General features: G+C 36.1%; 1 protein-coding gene across 2 annotated transcripts in view; it reads right to left on the reverse strand.

The window, feature by feature from the left end:
* Positions 1–272: 272 nt before the first annotated feature.
* The window catches only part of LOC138019537 (phosphatidylinositol-3-phosphatase SAC1-like), a 29,519-nt gene continuing 15,221 nt past the window's right edge, over positions 273–14,570 (reverse strand). Inside the window, exons 9-22 of one of the 2 annotated variants that reach the window (XM_068866373.1) lie at positions 14,220–14,326; positions 13,431–13,517; positions 12,885–12,953; positions 12,460–12,539; positions 11,370–11,468; positions 11,160–11,246; positions 10,310–10,364; positions 10,142–10,211; positions 8,391–8,463; positions 7,956–8,049; positions 7,131–7,232; positions 6,309–6,369; positions 2,724–2,855; positions 273–2,357 (exon numbers count right to left, since the gene is read on the reverse strand). In XM_068866373.1, coding sequence (XP_068722474.1) covers positions 2,758–2,855; positions 6,309–6,369; positions 7,131–7,232; positions 7,956–8,049; positions 8,391–8,463; positions 10,142–10,211; positions 10,310–10,364; positions 11,160–11,246; positions 11,370–11,468; positions 12,460–12,539; positions 12,885–12,953; positions 13,431–13,517; positions 14,220–14,326 — 1,082 coding nt within the window. In that variant the 3' untranslated portion in view covers positions 273–2,357; positions 2,724–2,757. The remainder of the gene's footprint in view (positions 2,358–2,723; positions 2,856–6,308; positions 6,370–7,130; positions 7,233–7,955; positions 8,050–8,390; positions 8,464–10,141; positions 10,212–10,309; positions 10,365–11,159; positions 11,247–11,369; positions 11,469–12,459; positions 12,540–12,884; positions 12,954–13,430; positions 13,518–14,219; positions 14,327–14,570) is intronic. The other variant, XM_068866371.1, reaches the window with a different exon arrangement.

Raw genomic sequence — 14,570 nt, forward strand, 5'->3', positions numbered from 1 at the left:
ATTTCGCCATACTTGTCAGCCCAGCGAATGTAAAAAGATAAGAGACCTCTGCTAGCAGGGAACTTCTTTCTCCTCGGTTGCTTCAAAACAATGAAGGTTGAGGTTTGAAGTCACAACCATCAGCAGTGTGGTCTGATGCTTATGGCATCTAGACCCTGGAGAATGTGAGCGAAGCTTCCCCTTCTTTGGAAAAAGACAAACAAAAAACCAACTCATCTCCTTTCTGGTAAAAACCACCACCTCAACTACAAGAAAAAGAGACAAACAATAACTAGAACAATGATTTTTTAATTTCTGGAATATTTAAATATAATTATATTCTAATAGAGCATTATAATACAGATTGATCATCTCAGCTCATAATGATGTTCTGAACAAAGAAATAGGCAAATGGCTATATTGGTTTTCCAATCCAATCCTTCAGAAATCAGACTTTATGTGCACCAAAGTCGGTGTCCCCATTCCAAGAAACGACAGCCACGACCGTGACCATAAGCAAGGCAATTATGGCTTTGTTATGATCCCTGATGGATTGTCTGGGAATGATACACTACTCTTAAGCAACCTATTTTCTGTTGATTATTATATAAAGTAAAACCCTGCTGTTAGTAGTTTCGTTCACCTGTCCATATTGGTGCAAAAAAAAAAAAACAAAGAATGTACTACATCATACCTGTCATTTATTTTAATGCTGCAACTCTGTCAAGACCCTATTAAAATATATTTTTAGTCTTGCCTGTTGCGTTCAGTTTTGCACCGATCAAATCGAAACTTCAACATGCCCAAGGGCATTTGACTATCCTTTGTGCCTGGGGACTGGGAAATTTGACCTTTGCCAGCGTGGGATAGGGAAAATTGTTAGGTTTCAAATGATTTTTTTTTCTGGGTTATATAATATCTATAAAACACGTGTTTGGATGACATGGAAGAGTTTAAAGGAAGAGATGTAGCATTTGTGAGTGATTGGCTTACTAAAAAGGTCTTCAAAAGGTCTTCATTAAAGACAGCAGGAGCTAACAACGATCGTTCTTTAGTAGGGTATGACAGACAAATACGACGATAGGGTAGGGCATATGAACACCATTTTGGCCTTAGGGGGCGGGAATTTGATTGATCCAATCTTCAAAAGTTCAAATGCCTAGGGGATGGGGGAAGATGTTGAAGTTTCGAGTTGATCACCCATTTGTGTTTGAAAGATAAGGAGAGAAATCACAGCACTGGCAATCTGAGAATTGATTGATAGAAGAATGAAAGATCAAACTTCAGAATGTGATTCTGCAAATTTAGTTCAACTATTTTAACTATTTTATTCTATTTTTAGCATTCAAAAAGCATTCTTCAACTCCCTCAAATCTCTTACTGACTGCATTCCATGGCCATACAAAGACTACTGGCTGTACCCTCAGAGTCAATGAAGCAACCCATTTCAGCTTGCTTGCATGAATAAAAGTGGATTGCTACATTGTTGCAGTAAATGGGAAAGTGCCTTAAAAGGAAAAATTGCTACACAAGAACTGGTTCCCTTTATCCTTTGGTTACTTTCAAAGTGGTCCTAAAACACATTGTAAGATGTTTATCATGCCTCTTGGACAAGAGGCATACCATGAAATCAAGCAGGCCTTATGTTTCGCCTCGCATTAATTTAAGATGCACAAAATAATTTTGATAAACTTCACAAGGTGGTTTCTTATCAATCTATTAAAGTAAACACTCAAATGACATTACTTAAAAATTACCCTCTTAATGTGAATGCTAGTTCATGCAATGCTCAATGGCACTATCATAAAAAATTATCCTATCAATTCTTTGCAATCATGGACACTATAAGTTGGCCAAATCACAGATACCAGCCACTGATTGTGTGCATATAATTCGAAAGATCACAAACTAAGCATATTATTATGTGAAGGAAATAAACACCTCTACCACAAATATTCCTCTACCAACTACAGTCTCTTTTGCAGCTGTTTTTTTGGGGATGTTGTGCAACTCCCACAAAAACGGCTGCGAAGGGGACTACAAACTACAGTACATTAAATTTGATTCATGACAAAAGAGGTCCACCTGGCTAAATAATAACATACTCCAGCCATTTTTTTTTTACATATTATTACATAGTTAAGTCACAAGAAAACGGGTCCATTCCATAAAAGTAAATACAGCATTTATCTATCTTCTTCACACCCACTTATAAGGGTGCAAATCCATTTCTAGTCAGACATTTTTGTCTTTTAACTGGACTTGTACTAGTCTTGGTTGGTCAACATACTCATTACCAAAGTACAACACAACGTACAGTGTCACCATGACAGCAGCACCCCAGAACAACACATACAGGAATTGAACACCATAATCAGCTGCAAGTAAAAGATGTGCAAAACAATATTGACATAAAATGTGGAGTTAAAAAAGAAATGACCAAACTGAAATAGCCCCTCTACTGGTTATTGTGCATGTGCAAAAATTTCTTACTAACCAAGTTTGAGGACTTCTGGAGACATCATTTTTTCACTTAATTAATTCAGAAAAGCTGACTTTAAGTGGGAAACTTCCACTGATCAAAACGGAGGTTAGTAAGAAGTTTATTGCATCTCCTATAATGATTAAATCAAGTGGGAAAAGCGCATGAAACTCATCAGGACATACCGTTTCATACATCCAACTGCCAGTAAAATATCTTAGAGTACACAGTACGTAGAGATACAACTGAATGCTCTTCTTACCCTGTGACCTCCAAGTAGTTCCATGACTGTCACACTAAAATTTGCGAGGGTGGCAGATGGCACACCAACCCGAGAGTAAAGGGTGTGGGAGGTGTAAAACAGTCAGGAGAGGAGAGAACAGAAACTGGAACCCTGAAAGGGAACACAGCTGCTTGTTTCTTAAGGACAGTGCCTACTATTGTAAGTTATTGTACATACGTTCCACGCATCTCTAGACACTCGGGGTTTCGGAGGAGTTTCCTATCGGTGATGCTTACTAATACAGTGATATTTTTGCGCGGTTTAAAACTATCTGGAGAAAGTAGATCTTGATACCGGTAAGTACTCTTGGTATCCAAAAAGAAAATTGGGGGTTAACCATGCATTTTTCAGAGACAATTAAGCTTCAATTTGAGAAAGAACGCCATACATTGCTTTGAAGAATGCGTGGTTACCCCCAATTTTCTTTTTGGATTTCAATAACAATTATTGTTAAGATCTACATTTCCTGCATAATCATAAACCGGGGCAAAAACACCTTTGAATTGAATTAGTAGGCACAGTCCTTAAAAGCCCTGAAAATCTTTCAAACCCACAAAGCCATAAAAACTGAAAACAAAAATCTGCATAACAATTACTCTAATGTCCTTTTTTTCAGGGAAGCATATGCAAGCAAGTTATCGCAAGGTTTATAATAAACAAAATCGTTATTAATTTTTTTAAAGGAAAATTAGATAGAAAGGACCTAAAGCGTTTCAGGAATTTTGAGAAATGCATGCCAGGTGTGTTGCAATGAAGAAGGTGATTTGAGAAATGCATGCCAGGTGTGTTGCAATGAAGAAGGTGAAGAGAATTGAAAAGGAAAAGAAGCTTGAGTGGAACGATAATAATGTGAAAGGTGCAAAACTCAGGCACCAGTTGTTGGAAGGATTGATGGCCCTATCCACAGGATAACTTTTTAAGTTCTGATAGTGATTTTATTTTCTATTCATTGGAAAGTACTATTTTCTTTTTGAATGATGGAGGCCAGAATTTCATTTCTCTTTCCCAACACGTTGTCTGTTGAGATAAAAGTGCCAACAGATTATTCATGGGAAGAGATTAATTCCAGAGTCCCTGTGCCCCCATCTCCTTCCTGTTCCCTCCACCTCTTCCAATGTGAGGATAAATATTATTCCCATATTAAGTCTTTCTCTCCCAAGAGTGATGTCACAGATGTTACTACTCTGTCTCATGCTACTCATCAAATGGTGGCCGATTATATCAGGGCTGGTGAAAGACTTAATTAATGACATTTACGTCCATTCAAAAACTATTTCCTCTTTACCCCTTTTCTCATACAGGTATTAAAAAGTGTCACTTAAAGATTGTACTCCATCTAATGCAAGATGATTATTTTACTCAACAATGGGGGCCAGTTCACAGAGTGAAAGTCTCAACAACATCTGTGTTCCTCTTCAACCCTTTACAGATTCTACTCTGTCTAACACCAGATGATTTACTCAACAATGGGTAATAGTTATCAGGGTTCACTCAAAAGCTATGTCCTATTCAGGGCTGCCAAAAAAATTTGGAGTAGGCATCTCAATTTAGAAAGTAGATGGCAACTGAAATGCAAGCGCCGAATATGTGAGCTTGCTAGGGAGCTCAGGGGGCACGCTGCCTCAGAAAATTTTGAAACTAAGGTGCTTGGAAATGCTATCTAGACCTTGGACCTAAGAAAACAGTGAAAATTAACACTACATCTACTATTTTTGGTTTATTGCCATTCTTTTTTCACAATTTCAGCGATCTCAATCCTCAGAAAATTGCTCCTTAAGTACCATGTGTATTGTTATATACCGAGACTTTCACTCAAAAAAAACAAGCACTGTGATTGGTTGATTCTTGGTCATGTGCCCCTGATCAAATTCAAATGTGTCCCACTTGATACAATTGCACAGTTGTTGCCAGCTCCAGATGCTTTGCTGCAATTGTTGAAGGAAAAGTCTAAATATATAACAAAGCACTTAATGTACGGTCCCTTGGGAAACTAGTTAGTTTTGTTTTCTCTTGAGTCTTGATGTTTCCCTCAACTCTGTCCTGGGAAACATCAGGACTCTCAGAAAAACAAAACTAACTGTTTCTGTGGGACCATACATTAAGTGTATAATTGTTACAAATTGAAGACGATTTATTACAATCATGTACTTTTTTCTTGAGATTCTCAAAGTTTTAAATTTTTGCCCAAATATTAAAAGCAAATTGAGACAAAAGCAACATGACAAAGATTGGTAATTAGGTGGCTATTTCGGCCAGGTACTGGCCCTTTTCGACAGCCCCACGGGGTTATTCAAAAACTGTGTCCTCTTCATTAAATTATTATTTTTAATGTGAAGGCAGAAATTTGAGCAAGCATCTCCAAAATCAAGTGAACCACTGACAATCTAACGCATGCCTCTTTATTGCTCACATCTGAGTGTTGTGCTTTCTTTGAAGAGAATTAATTAATTAAGCAAAGAATCAAGTTATGGGTGCTATTTTCACGTTCAGTGCTAGAAATTGCTGTGCTTGCTGTGAAGAGAAGTAAGCAGAGAAGCAACACATTCAGTGCTAGAAATCAGAGGGAGCAAAAAACAATTTCCATTCCTTATTATCAATTATATGTACAATTATCATCTCTCCAGAGGAGGAATGAATAGTATCCCATAATGCATAGCGATTCCTTTTATATTATCAACTGAAATCGTGACACAATCAGTATTTTCCAGCCACAACACAGAGGAAGTTGTGTTTACAAACAGACCATGGTGTCAAGGCTTCAGCTCTTAAGAGGCATTGTGAGTCGGCAGAAACTTTTGGTCTCGAGTTGAATGATTTTATAAGTGCTACATTGAAATGTAGGGAAGCTCACATGGGCTACATAGAGTGCTTGAGTGAACGGCGACCATGTGTAATACTCAATGTTGTTGAGAGTCGATCTGTGTTTGTGTACGTCTCCCTTGCTGGTTCGAATGAATTATTCCTTCGTTCAACATAGGTAATGAAAGAAAAGTGAATTTAATCAGAAATCTGCGTTTGTGTGAACGCTTTCAAATGCAATGATCAAAAATGTCTGATCTTAAGTGCCACTTGCAGGCTCATTAAACTGGTGTATTTTGATAAAATCTTCCACTCCAAAAGTATGAGAAAATGTGGGTACTTCTAGGTACTTCTCCACCCGAAATATCCACAAAATTTTCACGCCATTTATGTTTTTAAAAAAAATCTTGCCAGCAACTATTTAGAAAAGCCAAGCAGATTCATTCGTTGTTCAGATTTTGAAGAAGCAATCATTTGTGGCAGATGAACCTTCCACTTGACACCACTAACTACAGTAGGTCTAACTAGTCATTTCCTTTCCCCTGCACCTGATTAACTCAGAGATAATAATAAATCTCTTACTAACCTCGTTTTCTTGACTCGTACTGGAAGTTATAGATCCTAGTTTTTTTCCCATGAATTTATGGCCCAAGCGCAAACAAAAAAACTTGGTCCATAACTTACAGTACTGACCAAAAACTTGATTGGTAAGAGGTATGTATTTTCAGTGCCAAAAATGCATAGTCTACTTAAAGCAAAACTTACTTGAAGGAATTAATACGCTGATAATAAACATGGAGAATCCCAGGAACAAAATCAGTGGAAGCTATGAAAAAGTTACAGAATAATAAAATATTAATTTTTAAAATCAGCTTTTAAAAAACAGAACCAATCAAAACAATGAAAGAGGACTAAAAATTTTTATTACTGATATTCATCTTGTCACTAATTCATAAAAGGATGAGAAAACAAAATTAATGTTAATTTGTTTATCAGTGGCTACATACAATGTATCTCATTAACACATGCATAAGCTATTTCCCTTAGTTTGCAAAAACGTTTATTCTACGTTATTTGCGTAAAGGTCTAATGCAACAAAAAGTAATCGATTGGCAGAATGTTGCAGGGATTTCATAAGAAGCTGATCATAGGTGGTAAACCAGCATCTACGTTGTCACAAATTTGCCTCTCACCGCTGGCTACTCTGCCTTGACTTCCACTCAAACCCTTGTAAAAGACAACAGTGACGGCCGCTTACATTGATTAGCCCAGGTATCTACACCTGTATTTCCAAATTATTGAAACCCCTGATGTTGATGTAAAAATTAATTAATACCAAGCTAATAGTCATGTAAGGGAAACCTGTTGTGTAAATGAATTTTCATTGTTTGAGAAGGTGAATCCCATAAATAGTGCAAAAATAATAATAAAAATAAGAATATTATTTTGCCTTAGTTTTGAATCACATCTACACAGTCACCTGATTCAACACCAAAATTAATGTGCACATTATAAAGATTACATAATGAAACAAAAAACTTATGGGCTTGTAACTTAAAAAAAAAATACAGTACAAATTGCACTTACAAATATAAACCTCCAATCTCTTTGGGTTTCCAAAGGTGATGGTCTCGAGATTCCTTCGTTGGGGTCCACAACATAATTTCCCAGAAACAAATCAATAGAGTCCTGAAAGGATAATTAAATTGAGCAAACTACAACATTACCAGTGTTTAATACATCGCCAAGGATCTAAAGATCTTCCTTGTTTCCTAAACGCTTTCAATGGCATTAGAGTGCATTCAGGGGCGGATCTAGTGGGAGGGTGCAGGAGGTGCACACCCCCTCCCCCTTAACATCCTGAGATGACCTGCAGCTTTCTAATACAACTGGTATTCTGCCAAAAAAAAGTCACCAGTCAGCTATGCCATTCCTTAGTGGTGTGCCTCCTCCTAAGAAAAATCCTGGATCTTCTCCTGGCATTAATTAAGCTATCAAGTTAGTTTTCAGGCACCCCATTTCGATAACCTGAAATAAACAATCAAATCTAACAGAAGGTGATTAAGAACCTCAACTGGGAGGAGGGAACCAGCTGGCTTTTTACAAATCCAACTCCCTAACCACTTGACCATGCCACCACCAACCAAGTTTCATAATTATTATAACTAATGGTAGCATGAAGGGTAGTCAGATTCTACCCAAGATGAAGCCATAACCAGTGCAATTTTTCTTGTGCCTCCTGTCATCAATGATAATCTTTATTAAGAAAGTGTACTATCAGGACAATAATAATAACGATAACGATAACGATAACAATAACAATAATGATAATAATAATACAATAATGCTAAAAGACTGTTTCCCTGGTAAATTAGAAGTAATATGCTTGTAAATAAGTATTATTAAACCCACCTGTCTGAATCCATCAACAAAGTTGTTCTTGAAATACCGTATGCCTGAATTGATCCCATCCCTTAAAAGTCCAAACGAAGATCGCTTTCCTGTCCTGTTAACAGCAAAAACAATAAAAGGACAAGATTTTAATGATCCCATAATCAAGTTGGAAGGCTGAGACAGCACCTCTAAACTTCATCTTTACAAAATGCTTTAGAGCTAGTAGCAGGAATTCCATCATATTTAGCAAATTCCATTGTCTTGTGACAATGAGGAGAGGAGAAAACTGGAGAACCCAAAGAGAAACCTCTCGAAGCAGAGTAGAAAAACAACAGCTATTAAAGTCTGGGAATTGAACCAGAGCCACATTGGTAGGAGACGAGTGCTCTCATCACTGCCCTATCCCTGTTCCGCATCCCTGCTTACTTTTTCTTATTTGATCTGATCTGTTACCTTGTGAAATCTGTTTTTAGAGCTCCTGTTCCAGCATACTGCACAGAACATGCATCAGCGTTGTCTGCCCACACTATGACAAAATCAAATAAGATGGTACATGTATAAAAGAAACAAGAAATAGTATCAAATATAAAATGGTATCAAAGTAAGATGGCAGCCCTTGCACTTGGCATGGGCTGCAGTGCCTCGATCCAAAGAAGCAGTGCAGCCCATCAGTTTAACAAAGTGCCTGCCTTGCGAACCAGAGATCCCGGTTCAAAACCCGTTCTGACCACTTGTTGAATTAGAACCTGGTAGTCCCTGGTTCAACGTCTTGGCTGCACTTGTAAATAACCAACTCGTTAGCCTCTGCCCAGTTGGGGTTCTGTTCTGTCTTTTAGTTGACTGTTTTATTGGTCCTGAAAAGCCCCTACATGTACCTACGGAGAGTGGTCAATTAAGTACTGTCAGAAGCATTTAACTCTGGTTCAGAGCTGGGGTTTAAAAAAAATTCCTTATTTGGATGTAATGTAGCTCATGCATTTTTCTGTTCATGCAGCTTCCATATTAAATTTTGGGCATAAAATTGGTGTTCTAAAATCCCCAGCTTTGTTCCAAGGAAAAGATTTGTAATTTACACGCTTCACACTCATGTGCTTGTGATACTCTCTGTAAGTAAGTTTGTATGTACATTGTATGGTAGTGTTATTTGAAACTTACTCATTTCATCACCCATCAATCTTTCAATGCATAAAAAACGAAGAAATCATAATAAAAAAAGCCTTCCATTGAACCCATGAAAATGCCCCTCATCCATCAGAATAAAGTACTGCATAATTAAGCCTTGAAAATGCATGTTTTGTACTAAATAACACCATAGAAATTACACCCTTCTATTTTCACTTTAGAAAATATTGAGACTGAGTTTATAACCAACACTACATGTAAGTGTCCCTTTAAGTCTATGCATTTCCTATCAATTTTTAACAAGAAGGTTAGGGTAAAGGTTAGTTTCTGGTTCTTTACTAATAAATATTGCTTTCTCCTGACTTCCAGTCATGGGTTCCTCTTCTTATTCAGTGTTTGACTCCTCTCTCCGAAGTGTAATTTATTGTATGTTTGTTTTCCATTTTATAATTTTAGACAGGTGTCCCCTAATAGCAGAGGATATTCTTCCAGCTTAGATTTCAATTGATTAATGTATAGATTTAGCCAAGCCTAAAACCAGAGCTCCTGTTTCTTACCTTAGAAAGCAATATAGTGTATATGGGAAATAATTATGCTTCTAAATAAAGTACAAAATTAATCGTCATTAGTGACAATAAACAGTTTACAGTGATCAAACACCTCTAAGCTGACAGCAGTAAACAACAAATCTTGCAAACAATAACCAACAATATTTATTTTAATCAACAACTAAAACTGAAATTACACGCACAGCAATCTCTTTCACAACATTTTCTGTTTGAGTGATAATCTTTACACCCTCTCTCTTCAACACTTACAAGACAAACGATTGTTATAACTTGATCGCTGTTGGAGATTTTGCCAAAAATTGCAGGTTTGAGCTTATCAAACTGCTTCTATAAGTCTTATCTGGCCAAAAAGAATGTCAGAGCAGACTGTGATAGCACTAATGTTAATTAAACATCCTATGTTTGCTCTGGATTAATTGTTATCATTGCCACAAACAGCTTTTAGCATCTCCTAGTGTAACAAGTACTGTTACATTACAATGTATGTTGATGAATTTTTTAAATGGAACATACCATTTTTGAACACTGTCTCCATTCCTGCACAATCCTCTATTCTTTCTCCCATGCTTAGTACTTCATATTCCTGAAATTGGTAAATTACACGTAACCATTGACTTCTAATGAAACAACAGGGAGAAAAAAAACAGATCAAGAAAAATAGTAATGTCAGTTAAAACCCACCTCACACTGTGCTTGCAGACTCCTTCTTGCCAATAAACTTTGCACAACATTTGTTCTGGAAAAGAAAACGTACTGTAACAATATCATAATACTGTATAATTTAGTATAATGATATACTAAAACAGTGGATATCATTGAATGTGCACGCTGATTGGCTACTCAAACTCCCAGATATCCTTTGCTATTCACCTCAGAGCAATTCACTCTCCAAAATGTTGTAATCTGTCCAGGAATAAATGAGTTAAAATCATCTTTTTGTGCTATATATCTCACTGTTTTGGTATTATAATACTAAAACAACTATTCACCTCAGTGTTGGTGGCTAGTGTTGGACATTTACCTTGCCATTTTGCAGCTTGGTAAAATTGACAATATCCACCACTAGCGACCTCCACTTCGGTGAATAGTTGCTAAATTATTATGCAACTAAAGTGATATGAACATGGGACCACATTATTATCGTAGAAAACATATTTCTGTTCCATTTTGTGACTATTGCAGTTACAATATGTTGCAACAATCTGTATTTTGGAGAAATGTGAGCTCATGTCATATACCACTCAGAGAGTGAGCTTTATTAAATTTTAAGAACCTATCAGTTTAATTATCATAGGGACAAAAAAAGAGCCTGTTAAGCTCACAAATGAAAAAAGCAACAAACAAAATTAATCATGATAATAACTGCATGGATGAACAAAAGCCAGAATATAACCTCTGCATAAAAAAGATATCAAATGACATTCTACTCATGAAAATTGAAATAACAATAATTACCGGTAGAGGTACTTTCTTGTGCCACAAAACTGACTGAATAATAAATTCAAAGCCTTCATTTAAAATCAGTTATTACCTGTCAAGTGAATCAATGCAGTTTGTTCTGAACACACCCCTCTGATCAGACTCAATTTGACCATCCTTATCTCTCAAACTGAAATATCTACAAAACAAAGGAGAGAAATAAACATTTAAGCCAACATCAATTTACAACCTGGAGGGAGCAAAAAAATACATTCATGTTCAATCAATAAACAGCACTTTTTTCCTGTAAAAGCAAACCTACCCAAACTTAACCTGGTCTTCTGACAACCTGTCCATTAAAATGGAGAGTCTTTCCCATCGCATTTTACTGCACTCTTTGTGAAAATCAAAGGGCTCATATCTAAAAAATGGAGTTATTGTTAATATTTTTCCAAAATTTACAAGAAATTTTAGTTACCTCTCCCCTTTCACTCCCAATAGTACTACTTCTACAATGTTTTCACTGTCACGCAATAAGAAAAGAAAAGAAAGAAAGAAAGAAAGAAAGAAAGAAGCCAAGAAAATGAAGTGTTGTACAAGAGTACTAAATAAACAACTCCTCTAAGTCTCACGTCTGTTTGGTGCATCGTTTCTGAGTTATTTGCCAAAACATGTCACTCAATTTTACAGAGATTTGTATGGAGACGCCACGTTGGTGTTCCTCGGAGGGACACCAATATGGTGGCCTCGAATCAACAAAAAATCCGCAGCTCAGTTTGCCATAAAAGCCATCTCTTTTTGCTTGTGAGCTGAACTAAAATGAGCATAAAAATGTCTTCTACAGCTTGTAATGCTTAATAATATTTGCCAAAAATTACAGGGTGAAACTGTTTTTTGAACCAGACAGCTTTATCCCAGCTACTGTTTTGGTGTTACATATACGAAAGGCAAAAATTCCAAAATTCAAAATGCGGTATTCTCAAAACGAAAAACGCTACGGCGCCTAAAAACTGATAAAAATATTTATTTCTAAGTAATTTCTAACCTGATATCAATAAAAACTTAAAAAAACCTTGCAGCTTTTGATGTTACAATTTGATTATGTCGTGTGAAAACACTCAGTCTATAGATTTTACTCTGTCTAATGCCAGGCAATTTTACTTGTCAATGGGAGCTCCCTCACGGGTGAAAGTGTTAAATCATTGTGTTCATTTGCTTTTGGTTGCATGCATATTTCTTGTTTAAATAGGTCAGGTTTGAAGAACTCTCACATTAAAATTATTTTCCTTGGGTTGTACATGTGTAAAAATCTCCTCCACTTTATAAGAAATTTTGCTGATTCATTGCTTACATGTACTTGTAACAAAAGAGATAATATCTTTTAAACAAATTCATTTTGGTCTAGAAATTACCTCAAAGAACTCAATCCTACAGTTCTAACTGTCTCTTTGAACCGATCTCCTAAAACCTTCTCTCCGCCTACCTGGTCAATCTGTCAATAAAATGCGATAAAATTTTAAAATTTTAACATACAAAAAACCAAAAGAGAAAAAAAATTCCTACTGTTTGATAGCGCATTTCCTTTTCATTACATATTCAATAAAATTCACATCCATCCATGCATAAGTTTTCACTTCATTGCTGGAAATAACAGTTGATCTCATTAGGAAATTTTGACCTCTCTCACATCCCCAAGAAAATTAAACCACAAATTATTGGTTTCTGGTATTTTGATGTACAATGTACCTAATCAGAATATTTCTAATAGCGATGAAAAATGATTTTTATGGTCTGCCCTTTACAGTACAAGGAAAGGTTTAATCAAAGATGAACTTACAAGATTTATTAATACAAGATCTCCATAATAAACTCTCTGCTTGTCCAGGTGAAGATTGAATCCAGCCCTCTGTCAAAATTTTAAAAAATATTAATAAAAAGAGGAAAAGCAAAACACTCATTTGAATTTTAGAGACAAGTTTTTCTTTCTAAAACTGAAAAAAAAAAATCTACTACCTGTACAAAAGTACAACAACAACACCTACTACCACTACCACTGCCACTGCCACTGCCACTGCCACTGCCACTGCCACTGCCACTGCCACTACCACTACCACTACCACTACCACTACCACTACCACTACCACTACCACTACCACTACCACTACCACTACCACTACCACTAATAATAATAATAATAATAATAATAATAATAATAATAATAATAATAATAGTAATAGTAATAATAGTAATAACAATAATAATAATAATAATAATAACAATAATAATAATGAGGTATGCAAGATGGAACACACAAAGACTGAAAAGCATTCATTTGGTCATAACAAAGAGTGGGATGGGAGGAGGAGATTCAGACTGTACTTACATGGTCAGCTCTTTGGTTCAAAAGAGGTGCTGGTTTGTATTTGAGATTTGGCCTCTGTGACCAATAAAGTGGAATTGACCCTCTTATCTGTAAACAATGGGAAAAAACAAATCCCGTGATTTACATGTAGTTTTTGTTGGAAGTATCAAAACAATGTTGTGTGCATGTAAGCTCTTGTTTTCTGGATCTATATTCTATTCAGATGAATTTATTCTGCACAAACAAAATGAAACTTTACTTGACATTTTGACAACCTTACTGTACATTGTCATTTTTTGTTTCTGAAAAATAAATTCATCTGAACAGTGTAAAATTATGATTGCAAAATGAATAAAGCTATATATTTTGAACTGGTGATTGTGATGACTATAAAAGAGTTGTCACAATCCACCAAATAGACCAGTGTAGTGAGATCACAAGGTCAGGTCTGCAGTGTACTTTTGCATGCCTTTCGTATTACTTCACAAACAAAGATGGCTTAATACAATGTACATGTAGCTCAGATGGTAAAGCCGTCTAGTGCAGATTGCAAGGTCATAAGTTACAGTCCCTTCAAACCTGAATTTTCAGACTCAGATACAACAAGTATATTTCTTTTGACTGAATACAAAACTGGTATGTTTCATTGATTCAATTCAAATCTGGGTAGCTGTCACTCCCAGCAACCAATTGCAAAATATTTGCAAACAAGATTGCAAAATGTGCATTCCCTTTTAAATATCTTTTTATCTACTGTACATTGTACCATTCCAACATTTGCCTTTGAATTAGTCATAACGCTGTATTCACTTGCACAAAGGAACAAGTTCCAGACTCAAACTGTGCAATCTGCTCTGTCTCAATAAAGTTAGCAGCATTTCCCTCACTGTCCAGTCCTCTGACAAAAAAACGTGTTCCTACAAGGAATGCAATGCATTAATAATTTCTCTTATTTTATGACAATAGTTTAGTGTTAATTTTGTTTGAAATACAAGGTCTTGTTGTAACTATTGATGGTGGCAATGGATGGGTGTATTATGTACTTCTGGGAAGGAATACATGTATGAGCAACAACAAGTTGCAAAATTAGTGGAGACACTTCACCTTCTTGGGGCGTTATTAATTTGCCTAATATCTCCCACACTGCTGCCCCCTCCCCCC

This window comes from Montipora capricornis, chromosome 10 (genome assembly GCF_036669925.1).
Source record: "Montipora capricornis isolate CH-2021 chromosome 10, ASM3666992v2, whole genome shotgun sequence".
NCBI classification, from domain to species: domain Eukaryota; kingdom Metazoa; phylum Cnidaria; class Anthozoa; order Scleractinia; family Acroporidae; genus Montipora; species Montipora capricornis.